A 20364-nucleotide genomic window follows, 5' to 3' on the forward strand; every position below is an offset into this window, starting at 1 on the left:
GAGTCCTTGCGGCACCTTAGAGACTAACAAATTTATTTGGGCATAAGCTTTCGTGGGCTAAAACCCACTTCATCAGATGCAGGGAGTGAAAAATACAGTAAGCAGTGTATATATATATTACAGCACATGAAAAGTTGGGAGTTTCCGTAGCAAGTTGGGGTTGTGTGTGGAGGGGTCAGTTCTTAGGTGGCCAATTCAATCAAGGTGGAAGTGACCTATTCTAAACAGTTGACAAGGAGGGGTGAATATCAACAGAGGGGAAGTTACTTTTTGTAGTGACCCAGCCACTCCTAGTCTTTATTCAGGCCTAATTTGTTGGTGTCTAATTTGCAAATTAATTCCAGTTCTGCAGTTTCTCGTTGAAGTCTGTTTTTGAAGTTTTTTTTGTTGAAAAAACGCCACTTTTAAGTCAGTTATTGAGTGTCCAGGGAGACTGAAGTGCTTTCCTACTGGGTTTTAAATGTTACAATTCTTGATGTCCGATTTGTGTTCATTTATTCTTTTGTGTAGAGACTGTGCAGTTTGGCCAATATACATGGCAGGGGGCACTGCTGGCATATCATAGAATATCAGGGTTGGAAGGGATCTCAGGAGGTCATCTAGTCCAATCCCCTGCTCAACGCAGGACTAATCCCCAACTAAATCATCCCAGCCAGGGCTTTGTCAAGCCTGACCTTAAAAACCTCTAAGGAAGGAGATTCCACCACCTCCCTAGGTAACGCATTCCAGTGCTTCACCACCCTCCTAGTGAAAAAGTTTTTCCTAATATCCAACCTAAACCTTCCCCACTGCAACTTGAGACCATTACTCCTCGTTCTGTCATCTGCTACCACTGAGAACAGTCTAGATCCATCATCTTTAGAACCCCCTTTCAGGTAGTTGAAAGCAGCTATCAAATCCCCCCTCATTCTTCTCTTCCGCAGACTAAACAATCCCAGTTCCCTCAGTCTCTCCTCATAAATCATGTGTTCCAGTCTCCTAATCACTTTTGTTGCCCTCCGCTGGACATTTTCCAATTTTTCCACATCTTTCTTGTAGTGTGGGGCCCAAAACTGGACTCAATACTCCAGATGAGGCCTCACCAATGTCGAATAGAGGGGAACAATCACGTCCCTCAATCTGCTGGCAATTCCCCTGCTTATACATCCCAAAATGCCATTGGCCTTCTTGGCAACAAGGGCACACTGTTGACTCGTATCCAGCTTCTCGTCCACTGTAACCCCTAGGTCCTTTTCTGCAGAACTGCTGCTGAGCCATTCGGTCCAGAGTCTGTAGCGGTGCATGGGATTCTTCCGTCCTAAGTGCAGGACTCTGCACTTGTCCTTGCTGAACCTCATCAGATTTCTTTTGCCCCAATCCTCTAATTTGTCTAGGGCCCTCTGTATCCTATCCCTAACCTCCAACATATCTACCTCTCCTCCCAGTTTAGTGTCATCTGCAAACTTGCTGAGGGTGCAATCCACACCATCCTGATATATGCTACCATATATCACATTGCTAGATGTGCAGGTGAACGAGCCCCTGCTGGTGTGGCTCTTATTGTGTGTTTCTACAGAGTCCCTAACCATGTCTGGGCTGATTCCAGCAAAGAATACAAAACTAGAACGTCATAAGAGAAAGGTCTTTTCTACTTACAGGCCCTGATTTAGAAAGTGGTGGTAACTGTGGATTTGGCTGATTGGTCCGGTCCTTTAAATAGGGTCTATAAAAATCAAACAAAATATCAATGTACCAAACAGGATGTTGGATGAAGGATTAAACATTAGGCAACAATTCAAAAGCAGTTTTAGTGTTAGTAGTTTCTGAGATGCTTTTTAATAGCAGAGACTAGTTAGTAAACTGTGTGACACTGGCAAACCAGGTGCCAGCTCATGCCAGAGCCCCAGGTCAATTCACTTATGTATTAGTATAGATCAAAGTGATTGTTAAATGTATATGTGACACTGTACCCTAAAGCAACACCCTGCCAACCCCATATTTACCATGGTGTTATGATTATGATATGTTTTATACAAAGCCTTCCTTTTAAAGGTATCATTTTAAAAGTCTTAATCTGTTGAACATTAATATCCTGTGGAATTGTATGTGCTATGTGGAGTTATGGAGTTTTGCTGTGTGTGTGTGTTACTGAAAACTGTTGTGAAGTTGGAAACACCCACATCCAGTCTTTCAGGTACAACAATGGAGGAAGCAGGTGCGCTAATGACCCATTAAAGGGAATACATACTCACAAGGACTGTCCCAAGAACGATATACAATGGGGACTTCTCAGAGATAGCACCTATTGAGACTGCTTGCCTCACATCATAGCAAAGGATCTTTCCAGCAAGCTGGAAGAAGCTATAAAAGGGGGAAGTGACATCATCGCTTGTCCTTGCTCCCCTCACAACTCAACACCTGGAAACACATCTGGAGAACAAAAGACTGAACTGGGGAGGTGGTCCGAGGCTGAAGAGAGAAATCCCACCCCCTGTATTAAGGAACTATACCATTAGGGTGAGACAATGCTTGATTTAAATCCTGTCTAGTTTATAGAGCTCAAATTGTGATTTTACTTTTATTTCTTAGGTAATCAATTTTGATTTGTATGCTTATTACTTATAGTCACTTAAAATCTATCTTTCTGTAGTTAATAAATCTGTTTTATATTTTACCTAAAACAATGTGTTTTGGCATAAAGTGCTTGGGAAATCTGCTTAGGAACAAGAGCTAGCGCATGTCCTCTCCACACTGAGGGAATGGTGGACTGGGTTATAAACTTACACTGGTCAGGCTTCTGTCCAGGGCAAGAGGGTACAGTTCTGGGGTCCTAGACGAGGGAGCAGTTCTGGGGTCCTAGACGAGGGAGCTGTGAGGAATTGGCTGGAGCCTCTTTATTGTTGGTTCATGAATGGTTGTCAAAAGCATTCATGTATCACAGCTAGGCGTGTCCCTGCCTATGGATTTTTTTTTTTTTAAATTGAAGTGAAGATATATTTACCATTGAAATAAACTGGCATTGGAGGCTAGGGCATAGGCAGTTGTGAGCCAGATCTAATGCTGCAGCAGCCAGCGTGAATGCTAGATACAAACCCCAGGAAAGGCAAAGTCCAGGGCAATTCTTCCTACTTCTCCCGAGGCTTTGAAACAGCCAAAGCACCCACGTGGGGTGCAGGAGGTGCGAACCACAGCAGCCACATTAGGCCTGGAGGGTTATTCCATCTTCACGTCCTGCATAGGGAGCTGCTGTTCTTTTCTCACCCACGGTACCGGCTCCGGCACATGCGGGTCATAAGTCCATTTAGGAAAGATGCACTTGTACAGATTCAGCAGCACCATGTCCTAGGATTTCAGCTGCCCATCAAAATGACACTTCATGTGACCATGAGTCCCTAGCAGCTCTGTGATGTGTCCTTTGTGGCCCCACTTGGTCCTCAGCTCCACCAGCTTAAACCACAGCACATCCTCGCTCTTAAAGAACAGCTGTCTTGCTAAAGATTTTGAAAGGAGTGACCACCAAGCACCAACTGCTTGATGATGTGTTAAGTGCAGTACCTGGAGAGGTTTGCTGTTTGTAATAGCATCACAGTGTGAGAAGGAGCCCAGGTTGGTAAGCCAGAAGGCTCAGCAGTACCCCAGTTCCAGGTTGCACCCCAGGGAACCTGTCACAGTATGAGAGTGTACTTGGTGTTTAAACTTCATGAGAAGTTTCTTGCATTGTTTTCACTTATCTGTATCCTGTTATAATGTAGTAGCAAACATTTACATTGTGTACATCCCCGTAACAAAATAACCCATCAAAGAACAAGGACACATTGTGAAATGCAAATGAAGAACTTTAACAGAAAAGTACTAATTTCAAAGCAAGTGGTCATTCTGTGAGAGGTCAAAGACCCAAAATGCTTTCCTTGTTCTCTGTCAAAGGAAAAGCCCATGTGGGTACTAACACTGTCAGCTTGTTTTCTGTGAGAAGAAGCTATAAGTATGGATTCAAGGAAAGATCTTTCATCTCTGGATTGTTTGGACTCTTTACAGGGAAGTGTACCAGACACAAAGCAGAAATCCCCAGAGACAATCGGAGAACCCTGAAAAGACTTTTGGGAAACTGACAGTTTATTATATCACTGCCACCATTTAGAATGACAAACTGACTTATCTGTCAATATATTTTACCTGCTTTAACCTCTCAAACTCTTATTTCCCTTTCTTAGCTAATAAAACTTAGTTTACTATAGAATTGACTACCAGCACTGTCTTGAGTGTAAGATATAGAGTACCAGTTGATTTAGGGCAAGTGACTAGTCTCTTAGGACTAGAAGCAATCTAAATGTGATGTGATTTTTGGTGTAACCAACCGTTTTATCACAAAGTCCAATTTCAGCTGGGTGGCAAGATAGACTTTCCAGTGTAAGGCCTGGTCTACATTTGTAAGCTTTGCACTAAAAGTCAGCTTTTTGCACTGAAACAAAGTGGCATCCACATTGACAAGTCTTTTGCGCCCAAACTCCTAAGTTTCAGCGCTGTAATAAAACCATCCCAATGATAGACATAAGGCCTTTTGCGCTGAGGCTTTAATGCTGTAGTGCCAGTGTGAACGCCTTGGTTGCTTTTAGCGCTGCAGTTGGTCTCCGGAAGTGTCCCACAATGCCTGCAGTGACCACTCTGCTCATTGTTTTGAACTCGGCAGCCCTGAGTCCCTCCCCTTTCAAAGCTCCTTTCTGATGTTCTGACAGCCTGGGCTGGGACATAAAGCAAATCATTATTGAGGAATGCTCCTGCTATCTCCCACAATAGAAACAGAGGCAAACAGGGGTGCATGCGTGCATGACAGTGAGAGAGACTGAGGTGCAGAGCTAGGGAGGGAGGCTCCCCTAAGGTTGGGGTCTCCCCCTCCCCATGACTCAGGACTGGTTACTTCCAACGACTGTCTGAATTTATGAGACAGCATGCCAACACTCTACTATAACACATGCTGTCTGTCTTCTCCCCCTACACACACTTGCAGTCACACACCGTCCCCCCCACGTTAGTTGAAAAGCAGCTGGCAATGGAATTGAGAAACCTACATCATGTGAGGTTGTCCCTGCTCCAAGAGGCATTGCAAACCCTTCCCAAAGCACCCTACGGCCAGTTGCATAGTGGAATAGCTACCACAGCTGCTCCAGCAGCACAAGGAGTTAGTGTGGACATGCAACAGCGCTTTTAATTAAAGGGCTTTAAAAATGGTATAACTTTTGGCATAAAAACTTACCAATGTAGACATACTGTAAGGCAGGGGTGGGGAACCTCTGGCCCCCTACTTAATTACATCTGGCCCACGGCAAGTCTCTGCGCCACTGGCTGGAAGCCCTGAGCCTCGGTGTCCCCTCCATGGGGCTGGAACTGCAAGCACTGGCTCGCCCCACTGTGTGGGGAAACTAGGATGCCAGGCCTGTCGGTCAGCTATCTCTGTGGCTCTTTCTAGGCACAGGGGTGATCAGGGAAGCTCCAAATCCATGTGCGCCTATCTCTGCCTGCACCATACAGAGCCGCCTGGCCACATCGTGGCCGCTTCCAGGAGTGGCAAAGGGCTAGGGCAGGGAGGGGAACCTGCTGCGCTGCCATCTGAGCTAAGCAGCACCTGGCCAGAGCCCACACCCCTCACCCTCTCCCACACCACAACCCCCCGGCCCCAGCCCTGAGCCCCCCCCCGCACCCCAACCCACTCCCAGAGAATGTACACCCACCCCAAACCCCCAGCCCAAAGTCAAAACTCCCTCCTGCACCCTAACTCACTCGCAGAGCCTGCACGTCCACTCCAAACTCCCTGCCCCAGCCATAAGCCCCCTCCTGCACCCCAACCCCAAGCCCCCTCCCACACCCCAGCCCCCTCCTGCACCCCAACCCCCTCCCAGAGCCTGCACCCAACCCCCTACCCTAGCCCACTCCCTGAACCTCTCATTTCTGGCCCCACCCCAGAATCTAGGGGAAGCCCTGATGGCCCCTTCCCCCCTGACAGGGCTGTGTGGGCCCCATGACTGATTTTTCTGTCAGTCAGTGGCCCCCCAATAGAAAAAAGGTTCCCCACCCCTGCCCTAAGGGGACTGTCTGTGACTCCATAATAAGACTCATATAGTGATCCAGGAGTTCACATTTATTACTGGCTTGGTGAAATCTAATTATAGAACACATCACCAGCTTGGGGTATCGACCCCGAGTCCCTCTCTTAGGGCCAGGAGCCACTCCAGACAGCATGACAAACTGCAGTGCAATATTAATAAAGATTACCAACTCAACAGGAATTTCTATAGAGATTAATTTTTGCTCAGTAAGGAGCTCAGATAATACTTGGATGGTGGGATACAAGGGCCTAGATAGAGAATACATCTCTGATCATAACTGTGCACTGACTAAGTGACTGAAAGATTATGGATTTTCTCCCCTCCTTACTAAGCTGTATTTCTGATCTTTAGAAACCGCCAAGCCATGCAGCCCTCGAGGCCCTCCACTACCAAAGGCAACATATGGATTCAATTTTGGCCATTATTTGAAAGGCAGGGAGCAGTTTTCTAACCCTGGCTCCCAGCCCTTATTCCTCATCACCCCACAAACATGTATGAATTTTTTTTTATTTTTACAAAGAGGACTCACTTTTGCCATAGTACTAGTACCTGTCAACTGATTATTATATCAGAATTAAAGAGTCAAGATGAGAAAGTCTCTAATGCCTCTCCTCTACCACCTCACACTATCTGAGCTATTTGCTTCCTCTCCTTGGGAGCATGACTTTAAAAACATTAGCACCAAATCTCCCCATATCACCTTCAAATTCCCCTGCTCTATTCTCTCCAGGTCACAGTTATTAGGTTCTGCTCCCCTATATTTTTACTACCTCTAATGTTGGCACCAGGCACAAAATGCAGTCATTGTGCAATTTACAAACCTCAAAATTAGAGACAAAGCATTTACTCAGAATATAGTTGAAAGTCAACTAGAAATCTAGTCTTTTTTATTTTTTTAAAAAGGTGAATTAAGAACAATTTCAGGTTCTACACCTGCTCCCTCCCACACGAATTCATCTGCCAATTTGTGGCTTACAACCTCATTTTTAAAAAGTGAAATGCTTTTCTGTGAGAGATCCCCCACAGAAACAAGGGAAACTGACCAAGGCCTCTGTCCTCCAACAGGATTTCCTTAAGCATAAGAGTCTGTCCTCAGAAATCCTATTCCAAGATTGGGCCCTAACTCACAACGAATAAGATTTTTTTTGTCAAATATACAGGGTGATTAATTTTTCAGTTACAGTAATCTTAGGTCTAACTATAGTCAACATATTCTGACCAGTGTAATTTGAGTCAACTATATCCCTTTAATTGGACAAAAAGACTCAAAAAAATACCTGAAGAGACTATAACTAAGAAGAGATGATTCTGTTTTGTGACAGCAACTCTGTGGGGACCACAACTTGAGAACCGGGGTACTAAAATATGTTCCTCTTTGTCATTATAGGGGCAGCTAAGCACAGGGAAACAGGAATTCTCAGCTAATAATTAACTGAGAATTCTGAAGTTAAATATTAGCAAGCAACACAGGATTCAATTAAAAATTTGTTCAAACTCACTTTGTATTTGGACATTTCAGCTTTCCTTTAGCTGCTAAATACTCCTGAAGCTTGTTCTGCCGCTCTTCTGCAACGAGATCACAGTAAAAGTATAATATACATTTAAAAAAAAATCATAGGACTTAATATTTCTAACATATTAATGAGAGTGGCTGATTTGTTTTAATTCACATTTAAATTATTTTACCCTAAAACATCTCTTGGGCTCCCCTTCTCTGCTGACTGCACTAGGTGACACTATTCCTAGAAATATGTCACTGAAACAGATGTACCATAAAACTAGTTTATATTTGTGGTGTTAGTATTCAAGCTAACATCTGAAAGTAAGACTTGAGTTCTATAAGATGTGACAAAACAAGGCCTCATCTTTCAGATGAAAGTTTGTTTTGTTTGGGGTGATTTTGGGAGTACAGGGCAGGATGGTGCTATGCTGAATTTTTCAAAGGTTAAACTAAAAAGGAGAACTGAGGCTATGTCTACACTACAGACCTTAGAGAGGCGAAGGTCTCCTGTGTAGCAGCTATATGACAGTGGGAGAGTGCTCTCCCGCCGGCATAATTAAACCACCTCCAATGTCGGCAGGAGACGCTCTCACCAACAAAAGCGTCGGGGTGGATAGCACTATGTTGGAGGGAAACTTATGTCAGTCGGGCGGGGGGGTGTTCACATCCCGGACTGACAAAATTTTGCCAACTTAAGTGCTAGTGTAGACAAAGCCTAACATGACGTTTGCTGCCATCACATAGTTCACTCTGCTTGTCTGTTATACCCCTTGCCCCACCTAGTGTCTGTCCTATCTATTTAGATACAAAAGCTTTTTGGGGACAGAAGCCATCTATTGTTTGTACAGCGCCTAGCGCAATGGGGTTGGCCCCTAGGCACTAGCATAATAAACATGTTAACGAAAAATGAGTTAATAGATGCTTTCCCCCACCCCCAAAGTGAGTGGGGCATTCCTCTCTGGTATTATCTGGACCAGTGATCTGCTAGGTTACTCCAATCCTTGATTCTGGGAGCCAGCCTTACCCTGCTCTGCTGTGAGAGCCCCCGTTCTTAGGCTGTTCATGCACAGCGTCTGGCATGTAAGCTGCTCCTTGGATTCAGAGTAGCAGCCGTGTTAGTCTGTATTCGCAAAAAGAAAAAAAGGAGTACTTGTGGCACCTTAGAGACTAACAAATTTATTAGAGCATAAGCTTTCGTGAGCTACAGCTCACGTAATGCATCCGATGAAGTGAGCTGTAGCTCACGAAAGCTTATGCTCTAATAAATTTGTTAGTCTCTAAGGTGCCACAAGTCCTCCTTTTCTTTTTGCTCCTTGGATTGTGCAACTGAATGACACTAGCCAATATCTCCGGTCCCAGACACAACCCTAGGAAACCTCTGTCTTGCAGTGTCCAGGTATGCCCACTGGACGCTGCAAGCTTGTATAAGTTCGTCAGTTTAACGAAGATATTAATATGTACCAGGCTTGTTATCGCAAAGGGAGTCTCTGACATGCTTCAAACCAAACGCACTGCTTCTGGTAGAACAAACAAACAAATTTATTAACTATGAAAGATAGGTTGAGGTTTTAAGTGATTATAAGTCAAAGCATAACAAGTTGGATTTGGCCAAATGAAATAAAAGCAGAACGCGTTCTAAGCTGATTTTAACACTTCCAGCACCCTTACAATCTTAGGGCATGGCTACACTTGCAGATGTAGAGCACTTAGTTAAACCAGCCCTCGGAGACTGCAGCAGGGAAAGTGCTGCAGTGTGTTCACACTGTCAACTGTAAGTGCACTGGCGTGGCCACATTTGCTGCATTTGCATTGCATTGCAAGCTATGCATTATGGGCAGCTATCCCACAGAGCACCTCTTCCCATTCTGGCACTGTGCCTTGTGGGAAGGGGGCGGGGCATTCTGGGTTCTCTCCCAATGCCCCATGATGCATTGCTTTGCATCCCAGCGATCCCTGTGATTCCATCCACATTTGGCACCATCTTTCAACATTTTTTGTACTGCGTGTGTTGTTTTCCCTTTCGGTCTGCGGGAATGGATCCCGAACTGCTGAGGAATATGCTGATGGGTCTTGCCAGCATGTCACGAATTGCAGTCGAGTTACTCCTTAAGCTACAAACTGACAGTGAGGAGTCCGACGATGTCTACTCGCATACAACATGAAATTGCTTGTGGCATTCACGGACATGCTCACCACAGTGGAACGCTGCTTTTGGGCTTGGGAAATAAGCCTTGAGTGATGGGATCACATCGGCATGCAAGTCTGGGATGACGAGCAGTGGCTGCAGAACTTTCAGATGAGAAAAACCACTTTCATGGGACTGTGTGCTGAGCTCGCCCCCACTCTGCAGCGCAAGGATACAAGATTGAGAGCTGCCCTCCCAGTGGAGAAATGGGTGGCTATTGAAATCTGGCAACTCCATAAAGCTACTGATCGGTCACTAACCAGTTTGGATTGGGAAAGTCAACTGTTGAAATCGTATTAATGCAAGTTTGCAGGGCCATTAATTGCATCCTGCTCAGAAAAATGACGACTCTGGGTAACGTGCATGACATTGTGGCCGGCTTTGCACAAATGGGTTTCCCTAACTGCGGAAGAGTGATAGATGGGACGCACATTCCAATTCTGGCACCAGCCCACCTAGCCGCCGAGTATATAAATCAGAAGGGATATTCCTCTGTGGTTCTCCAGGTGCATGTGGATCACTGTGGGCATTTCATTCACATTAATGCAGGGTGGTCCAGAAAGGTGCATGACTCACGCATCTTTTGGAACGCAGGCCTGTTCAGGAAGCTGCAAGCCGGGACTTTCTTCCCAGACCGAAAGATCACTGTAGGGGAAGTCAAAATGCCCATTGTGATCCTTGGAGACCCCACTTACCCTTTAATGCCGTGGCTCATGAAACCCTACACAGGGAGCCTTGACAGCAGCAAGGAGCGATTCAACAACAGGCTGAGTCAGTGCAGAATGGCTGTGGAGTGTGCTTTTGGCCATTTAAAGGGCTGCTGGTGCTGTCTGTATGGGAAGCTGGACCTAGCCGATGACATCCCCATGGTTATATCTGCATGCTTGTACCCTCCATAACATTTGTTAATGGAAGGGTGAAAGATTCAGTCAGGCACGGACCTTGGAGGTTCAACATCTGGAGGCTGAATTTGAACAGCCAGAGACAAGGGCTATTAGAGGGGCCCAGCGCAGGGCTGCAAGGATTAGGGATGCGTTGAGGGAGCAACTTGAGGCTGAAAGCCACCAGTAATGTTTGTTGCCCTGCACGGGAGTGAAGTGCAGCAGTTCCAATGTTAGTAGGAATCTGTGGTTTGCTACGCATGATGCACTGACTTACTGTAGCCCAGGAAAGCAACAGCACTGCATCTTTTACTTAATGCAGTAATAAAGAAGGTTTTCAAAGCCAAAAAATTCATTTATTGAAAAGAAACAACTGCTTGGGGAACAGAAAGGGAATGACACATCTGTGCTGTGTAGCATGAGGGAAGGGGGTGGAGTGGGGAACGGGACAATCACAGATGTGTATGTCCCGTTATCACACTCAGTCTTCGTGTCTGGAGTGCCATGCAATGAATGTGGCACTTCAGGCTGGCTAAAATGCATGGTGATAGGGGTTCAGTGCAGTGGGTAAGGATCGTAGTTTGCAGGTGGTAAAGCTACAACTGTTGGAGGCAGCTGGTGGCGATAAGAATCCGGATGTTGGGAAAAGTGGGTTGGCGGTGACATGGGGGCACAAGGAAAAGTTTTGGGACAAGGACTGCAGGCATGGAAGTTCTCCACCTGCATTGCTACGAGTGCCTGTATCAAGTCCGTTTGGCATTCCATGATGCTTAGCAGCCACTCCATGCTTTGGTGCCGGCGAGCTGCATTCTGCTGGCGGACCCGCCTTTCACTCTCCTGCACTTTTTGATTTTCATTAAGGACTGCTGCATGACTTCATGCAGCATGTCCTCTTTGCTTCTTCACGGACGTTTTGACTCTTTGGAGTCTTTCGGCCGTTGATAACAAGGACGGCTAGGATCTCAAGGTTGCATCTGTAAAGCCAAAATGCAACACTTAACGCAGGCAGCATTGTTCACACCAGACAGAGCAATGATTCGGACATACTTAAAGTACAATGTACACAACAGCAGAAATTGCCCGTCCCAAAGCGAGCGCACATAACCCACAGGAGTCCCAAGATGGTGAGTAAGCACAGGGGCAAGAGGGACTGATTGTTTTATGGCCGTACTGTCCTCTGGGGTTCTGTGCCTTGGGGAGAGTCAACAGCTGCAGGAGGACCTTATACTGAACACTATCTCCACATTTTCCACAGGATGAGTTCATGTTGGAAGATATCTCGCTGCTGAGGGTGACCTGGGAAGCAAGGGAGGGTCTTCAACTACAATGCGGCTTCCGCTCTGGCCCATAGACAGCTTGCCTGTGTGCAGCAATGGTCCGCCCCACCCATCACGGTGCAGTGGTGCGGACACGTTAGCCTTACTGAGACATGGAGCACAGTAGCTCTGCCAAGGAACCTGTGCAAGCAGATTGCCCAGCTTCTGCATGAGACCTTTGAAGAGATCACTGAGGCCAATTACCACAATATGAGAGAGCACATCAATGCCCTATTCCGCATCTAGGCATGCGTGCAGCCCTAACCCTCCTCGCCCCAAGAGCCCCACACCAAACAACTTCCTTCCCAAAATAAAAGCCGCTTACTGGGAACCTCCTCTGCTATTTGTTCTTCCCCAAGTACCATCCGCTGCGACTGGCTACCTTCCTCCTGGCTTGAAAACAGCTCCTGACTGCATGCATCTAGAGATGCCAGGCTGTCCCCCCCTTTCCTCCTCCCGCCTTGTTGAACTGGGCTGTGAAGTGTACATGGTGGTCTTTGGAGTGGAGGTGGCGTCGCCCCCAAGTATTGCGTCCATCTCTTCGTAGAAACGGCAGGTCACGGGGGCAGCACCAGAGTGGCAGTTTGCCTTCTGCGCTTTGAGGTAGGCATTCCGCAGCTCCTTCACTTTGACCCTGCACTGCAGTGTGTCCTGCTCTTGGCTCCTTTCCATCATGTCCCTTGATGTCTGCCCTATGGTATTGTAATTCCTACAGCTGGAGCGCAGCTGGGACCTGACAGCTTCCTCCCCTCAAACACCAAGAAGGTCCAGCACTTTGCCATTGCTCCATACTGGGGATCACCTAGCAGGTGGAAGCATGGTCACCTGGAAAGATTCACCGAGAGCACTCCACGCTTGGCTAAGAAGACAGGAAGGGGATTTTCAAAATTCCCAGAGAATTTAAAGGGCGGGTCTGATGGTTGGTCACCTGAAGGCAGGGCAGTAGAGTTCAAAGTGATGACCAGAGCGTCTAGAAGAGGCATTGTGGGACACTACTAGAGGCCAATCCGAGCGCATTAATAGGCCAGGGCACCTAAATGGCGCTGCGATGCTCCAGCTGGGGAGCAGCAAGCGTTATGCTTCTCGTAGAGGTGGATTATCAGGAGCGCTCCAGCCGTGGAGTCCAGGCATTCTACGTGCCTTGCCAGTGTGGCCACGTCAGGGGTTAGGGTGCCCTGGGCTGCTTTAATGCACTCTAACTTGCAAGTGTAGCCAAGCCCTTAGATCAGGGGCGGGCAAACTTTTTGGCCTGAGGGCCACACTGGGTTTCCAAAATTGTATGGAGGGCCAGTTAGGGGAGGCTGTGTCTCCCCAAACAGCCAGGTATGGCCCAGCCCCCACCTCCTATCTGACCTGACAGCTCCCTGGGGCTCCTGCCTCATCTAACCCCCTCTGCTCCCTGAAAACCCGACTGCCCCCTGCTGCCCCATCCAACCCCCCACTCCTTCCTGACTGCCCTCCCAGGACCCCTGCCCCATCCAACCCCCCTGTTCCCAGTCCTCTGACTGCCCCGACCCTATCCACACCCCCGCCCTTGACCACCACCCCAACTCCCCTGCCCTCTATCCTACCCCTCCCCCCCGCTCTCCACCCCCTTACTGTGCTGCCTGGAGCATTGGGTCAGGCCGCGGCTCTGCAACTGCACTTCCCGGCAACCCAGAGCACAAGGCTGAGGGGGAGGGAGAACAGTGGGGGAGGGCCCAAGGGCTAGCCTCCAGGGCCAGGAGCTGGGAAGGAGGGTTCTGTGGGCCGGATGTGGCCCATGGGCCGTAGTTTGCCCACCTCTGCCGTTGATGCTTCTCACCACAGGCTGGCTGGTTGCCCTTCAGCCAGGCTCTCCCCTTTGATCAGGGCTTTAGTCACTTTGTGTGGTGTCTGTAGATGTAGGTGGAACAGAGAGGAAGCATGGCAAACATCTCTCTCTTTTATCATGTTCTTTCTTCCCTCTTGGCTTTGCCCCCACCCTTCAGAGTCAGGTGAGCATTACCTCATCACAGTCCCAAACTGACAAAAGGAAGGGGGTGTGTGTGACTCACTTGAGAGTCCAAAAGATCCTTTGTTGCTGCAAAGGACATTGGCCTAGGGCTCCTGTGAGGCTGGACTGGGTTTATCCCATACATGCCCTGATGAGGTGTGAACTGCCTCTTTGCTCTTGGAAAGTTTTTGCCTGAGCTTATTTTAAGCCATGAAGACACATTTTCAGTCTCCCAACTATATACATGAAATTATAACCTATAACATTGCTGTAACAATTATGGTAACATCACTATAACAACAATGCTCAGTGCATCATGAGCCTTCTGAAGACACCTGACATGACAAACTTTGCACTAGATACCACACAATCATTTTACAAGGATGAACATGGGGGTGCGGGGTGTTCCCCCTGAGGTACAGAGCATCACAGTGAGTCTTGCCTAAAATTTCTTCTCCCTCAGTTATTTAATTTTCATCTTCTTAAAGTCACTAGTTCTCTAGTCATCCAGAGTCCTCTACTAAAAAATGGGCTAGACAAGACCAGATATGTCTAATATTAAAAAGACAACCAGAAAAAAATACAACTCCTAACCTTTATTTATGCAAACTTACCAAAAAGAGCACAATTTTCTCTGCTTTGTAGGCTAACGCTTAATTCCAAACTCTTTAGACAAACCTCAGTGATGTTAGGCAACAGTTAAAATTCAGGTTTCAGAGTAGCAGCCGTGTTAGTCTGTATTCGCAAAAAGAAAAGGAGTACTTGTGGCACCTTAGAGACTAACAAATTTATTAGAGCATAAGCTTTTGTGAGCTACAGCTCACTTCATCGAATGCATTCGGTGGAAAATATAGTGGGGAGATTTACACCCCCCCCATGTGTTTTATCATACACACTATAAGGAGAGTGATGATAAAACCCATTGTTTCATTTTCTCTGTGTGTATATAAATCTCCCCACTGTATTTTCCACTGACTGCATCCGATGAAGTGAGCTGTAGCTCACGAAAGCTTATGCTCAAATAAATTTGTTAGTCTCTAAGGTGCCACAAGTACTCCTTTTCTTTTACTTAAAATTCAGTTAGTCATGAGACAGAAACCCACAAAACTAACAAGCAGAAACACCAGAAGCCCAAGGACACTGAAAACTAAACACTTTATAAACTTATATGGTCAAATGTCCGTGCAGTAACTCAGCTCTTAGAACAGAATAAACCCTCCCTTCACAGCCCTCTGGATATCTGTAAACATTCACCTCCGCCCCACCCCTTTTCCTTAAAGTAGTCATGAATAATTAACGTAATCAAAACAGTTTTATGCGTATGTTCTGTTCCTATCACTGTCATGTTAAGTGTGTTCTCTGTCTCTGAAACAACGTTTGTCTCTGTAAGAACAAAATAAATGCAAATGAAGTGATAAAAGAAAGGTATATAATTGGTCACTGTAACCCCACACCTTGGAAGCTGTTTACCAATCTTCCTGGTACCATGAATAAATCCTCCTTCCAGAGGCACCAACTCCATGGGTGCTCCGGAGCTGGAGCATCCATGGGGAAAAATTGGTGGGTGCTCTGCACTCACTGGCAGCTCCCCGCCACCCAGCTCACCTCCGCCGCCTCCTCCCCCGAGCGCGCCGCCACGTCCTGCTTCTCCCCCTGGCTCCCAGCACTTGCATCGCGAAACAGCTGTTTTGCGGTGGCAAGCACTGGGAGGGAGGGGGGAGGACGGGGAACATGGCGCCCTCAGGGGAGGAGGCGGAGTTGGGGCAGGGACTTTGGGGAAGGGGTTGGAATGAGGGCGAGGCAGGGGTGGAGTTGGGGCGGGGCAGGGGGGCACAAGCACTCACTAGCGCCAGGAAAAGTTGGCACCTGTGCCTCCTTCAGTATTGTCTGTGCCTGCCTGATTCTTGGGGGAAAAAAATCTCCTTACTTAACAGACTGGCGCAGCGAGCAAGGTGTGATCGGGAATCCTCAGAAAGAGTTTCTCACAACCAGGGATAGAGGCGAGTACCCTTTTACTAGCGCGCACTTTGGTTTGGGACTCCAAAACGCCCCTTCACCCCCCTTCTTAATACAAACCACATATAGGATACAGACAAGAGGACTGAACGGGACTGTGTTTGTGGCCAAGGTTTTTGGGGTGCAGAGATTGCTGGAGGCGAAGGCTTCATCGCCAGGTATTGAACACCAGAGTGCATGCTGCAGTAGACCGAGTACAAGGGTATGCTCAGTCAGTCTCCCCTGAAGCACAGCTTAAGTGGGTTTGTGGAAGCTGGGATACGATGTCGTATGAATTGCCTCAGAATGCGTCAACTATACCCTCTATGGGAGGGGGACTTGTTGGCATGCCCCAATGATACCCTCTACAGGAGGGAAACTCATTGACTGGCCTCAGGGAACATCAGTGATGCCCTCTACAAGAGGGAGGCTCATTGATTTTATAAAAGGAAGACATGAAAAGGTTCAAAAGATGATGACAAAAGATGGATGGAATGAGGGTGGGAGTACAATGGATAGTGTGTTGTGTGGTCTGGTCAGACAAAAGGAAGTTTAGAGAAGGGGATTGTAATACTATACTGTGAATATGAAAGGAAGTTACGGGAACTAGAAACGCTCCAAAAGACACTTACATCAGAGCTGAAGCAAAAGACAGATTTAAACCACATATTAAGTAAGCTTCAAGCAGAAAACAATACTCTGAAAGCAAATATAAAAGAAACCAGCTCCTTTGCATGCCGTATTGCTGCTAGCATACAACAGAAGGGTAATTTTACTGACCCTGATTCAAGCAGCGATACTGAAAAAGACCAAAACTAAATTAATTAGAAACACCTTGAAAAACAAATCCAAGATTGGAACCTGGCACACACAGGGAAAAACTGGGATAATTGGCCTCCTGCCCCTCCTCCTAACCCAGACTTAAGTGCCAGCACTACCCTGGCCCCTCTCCAAGTAACCACACCATGGTCAGGGCCAGCAGATAACAGAGTGGCTCATAATACTTATAATTACATTCCTCTCAGCACAGAAGAAATGAAAGGCTTACTGAAAAATCTCCCCGATTTAAAGCCCAAAGATCCCAAATTTTTGAAAAAAAAAAAAAAAAAGTCAGATGGTTATCACCGATACATTACATCCCAGGGATCTTCATATCCTAACTAAGGCTAAAAGTCTCAACCTTTCATGGGTCAAGATCCTCTCAGAAGAGCAGCGGAATGGTACTTGGGCCTCCATCAAACTTAAATCAGAAAGTGATGTGATTCATGCCTGCACTGATTTTAAGGAAGCCATCCAAAACATCTCGGGGGAATGGAGCCAGTAACTGGGGACTAATAGTGGGATGCATACAAGGCAAGGATGAACCTGCTGCTTAATATTGTGAGCGAAAATGGGAAATGTATTCAAGTAATGCAAGCATTCCCAATGCAAAGAAAACTGATCAGGTGTTTCTAAAAATGCTACAGGAAGGTTTTAACTCCCACCTGCAAATAGCCCTTTACTTGGGAGTGAATCCAGGCTCTGATTATGAGCCCATCTATATGTGGGCCTCTGAATGTGAAGCCAGACAAGCTAAAGATATAAAAAGCCAGGCTATTCAGACATTCATTGCCAATTTTCAGGCCTTAAATCACCTTCATTTCAATCTGGGTGAATTCAATATCCTGGACCTAGAGTAAGAACACGAGTCATAGCTGAGTCAAGAGCAGTCACACCCCCATCAATGGGCAGTACAGAAACAGATGGGAAGGCTCAGGCAGCTGGAATATGGAGCCTTTTACTTAGCACTCAGTGTAACTAGGTGCTGTGTACAAACACTGCATTTGTGGCAACAACAAAAAAATAAGGTAACCTGTTACAACTGTGGGTGTCTCGGACATACCCAAAAGAACTGCAGGTGCAAGGCCCAGAAGCCTAGTCAGGGACAGAATCATGGCCAGTTGAATCCCTATAGTACCTCACTGCCCTTTCAATCTGGTCCTGGGCCCGTCCCCGCTGCCCCCCCCCACCTTACAGTGTTTTGTATGTGGGGAGACCAGACATTAGGCAGCTGGATGCCCAAGCTGAGTAGCCTTGGGCAACCGGCCCCAAGTGGTATCTCAACCAGTTGCCAACCCTAACCCAGCTGAATTCCTGCAGTACCTCACTAGTGTAGACCAGCCCAAAGAGGTCTGTCATTGAAGTATATAGCTATTTCCATTTTATTATTTGCATTACCATAGGAATTACCTGCATTACCTAGGAACCCCCAGTATACTGTTGTGTCAAATGCTGTGCAAATAGAACTAAAAGATAAACTCTTTGGGTCAGGGATTACAACCCACTATAAGACTAGAGACAGACAACACAGAAAGACAGATGGGGCAAAACATAAGGAAACAGAGACACCCTTAATTTGAGTCCCATAAAATAAAGAGGCAACATCATTCTGGAGAGAATGCCCTAGTGCAGCAGGTTGGGTGCCTGACTATGAATATAGGGGAAGGTATTAGGCCAGTACAGCACACACAAATGCATTTATTGACCAAAAAAAAAAAAAAGAAAAGAAAAACAAGGAGTTCAGTGTTCAGGCGTTTGGCATAAAGGGAATTCAAGGTGGAAACAGAATGAGGTATTAGACTAGAGCAGTGGTTCTCGACCAGGTGTACCCATGGGGATACACTGAGATCTTCTAGGAAGTACAACAACTCATCTAGATATTAGCCTAGTTTTACAAGAGGCTACATCAAAAACACTAGCAGAGTCAGTACAAATTAGGGATGTAAGCAACATGTAAAAACAGTACCCATGCAACCGATTAAAATTCTATCGGTTACATGATTAAACATTTACCTGGGGAATTAGGGGTCCTAGTCACTGGCCCCCCACCTAGGGTGCCACAGCCCAGAGAGACCCCAGGCACGCAGGGATTCCCAGCAGCAGCAGAGCCGGCAGCCCCGAGGGACCCTGGGCACCTGCAGCCCCAAGCTACCAGGCCAGAGTTCAACCATTAACAGAAACCCATAAGTTTCAGAGTAGCAGCCGTGTTAGTCTGTATTCGCAAAAAGAAAAGGAGGACTCGTGGCCCCTTAGAGACTAACACATTTATTAGAGCAGAAGCTTTCCTGAGCTACAGCTCACTTCATGGGATGCATAAGCATAAGAAACCCATAAGCATCAATGCATCCCATGAAGTGAGCTGTAGCTCAGGAAAGCTTCTGCTCTAATAAATGTGTTAGTCTCTAAGGGGCCACGAGTCCTCCTGCTCTTTTTGCGGACACAGCCTAACACGGCTGCTCCTCTGAAGCTGATCAGTTAACCCCTTACACCCCGAGTACAAAACTAAAATGTCATACAGACAAGGAAATATCTATACCGCTGTGTATACTAGCCACGGGAGCGCAAGTACAAAATGCATACCCCGGCCGAGTTATTTTATACCGACATGCTAAAGTGAGAGGGTCAGCAATAGCGTGGCTGACGCCTCTGTGTTCGGTGTGGGGGGGTTGGAAACGAGTCGTTTCCAAGGGAGGTAGACGCGGGGGTAGGCGAGACAAAAGGGGCACAGGAAGGCGCTGCAGCGTCTCCTACCCACGCCCGGAGAAGCGCTGCTCCCCCTCCCCCAGGGCGGCCCGCACGGGGCCCGGCCTCTCCCCCAGGAGCGAGGGGGGCGGGCGCTCGACACCCCGGCGACCTGAGACGGGGCCCCCCGAGGACCGAGGAGCCCCCTCCCCCCCTACCGTGCCTCAGCCCCAGCCCCAGCCGGAGGGGGGACGGGCCCCCACCCCGCGCTCACCCTGGGCGGCCGCGGCCCTGGCCCGCTCCATGGCGCCCCGACTTCTCGGCCCGCGGCCCGCAGCTGTCGCGGCCGACCGTTCCTGCGCGCCCATTGGCCGCCGCGGCGTTCGAAGCAGCCAATAAGAGAGAAGCCGAGCTTGCGGCAGCCCGCGGCGCAGGCGATTGGCTTGCGAGGCGCGGCGAGCGGGACCGCGGGGTGTCAATCATGGGGTGCGCGCTCGGTTCCCGCCTCCTTTCTGAGGGGGCGGGGAGAAAGACGCCTCCCCGGCTGCAGACTGCGGGCCAGGCTCGGGATCAGGGCGCTCGGCGCTGTACACTGCACCGTCTCCCTGCCGCGGGTGCCCACTCTCTAATGAGGACTAACGGATTTATTTAGTCTTTAAGGTGCCACCAGACTCCTCATTGTTTTTGTGGATACAGACTAATGGCTCCCCCCCCCCCCCCCGATACTTGGCAACTTCCACTATGGTACAAAACCAAACCATTGGTTAGGGGTGGGCTAGCTCAGTGGTTTGAGCATTGGCCTGCTAAACCCAGGGTTGTGAGTTCAATCCCTGAGGGGGCCATTTAGGGATCGGGGCAAAAATTGAGGATTGGTCCTGCTTGGAGCAGGGGGTTGGGCTACATGACTTCCTGAGGTCCCTTCCAACCCTG

At 47.7% G+C, this 20364-nt stretch overlaps 1 protein-coding gene across 2 annotated transcripts in view; it reads right to left on the reverse strand.

The window, feature by feature from the left end:
• The window catches only part of CKAP2L (cytoskeleton associated protein 2 like), a 40597-nt gene extending 20805 nt beyond the window's left edge, over nt 1-19792 (reverse strand). The window contains exons 1-3 of one of the 2 annotated variants that reach the window (XM_038384880.1): nt 19709-19792; nt 7580-7646; nt 1636-1702 (exon numbers count right to left, since the gene is read on the reverse strand). In XM_038384880.1, the coding sequence (XP_038240808.1) occupies nt 1636-1702; nt 7580-7646; nt 19709-19739 (165 nt within the window). In that variant the 5' untranslated portion in view covers nt 19740-19792. The remainder of the gene's footprint in view (nt 1-1635; nt 1703-7579; nt 7647-19708) is intronic. The other variant, XM_043502973.1, reaches the window with a different exon arrangement.
• Nucleotides 19793-20364: the final 572 nt, after the last annotated feature.

The sequence above is a fragment of the Dermochelys coriacea genome, chromosome 26 (assembly GCF_009764565.3).
Source record: "Dermochelys coriacea isolate rDerCor1 chromosome 26, rDerCor1.pri.v4, whole genome shotgun sequence".
Taxonomy (NCBI): Eukaryota; Metazoa; Chordata; order Testudines; family Dermochelyidae; genus Dermochelys; species Dermochelys coriacea.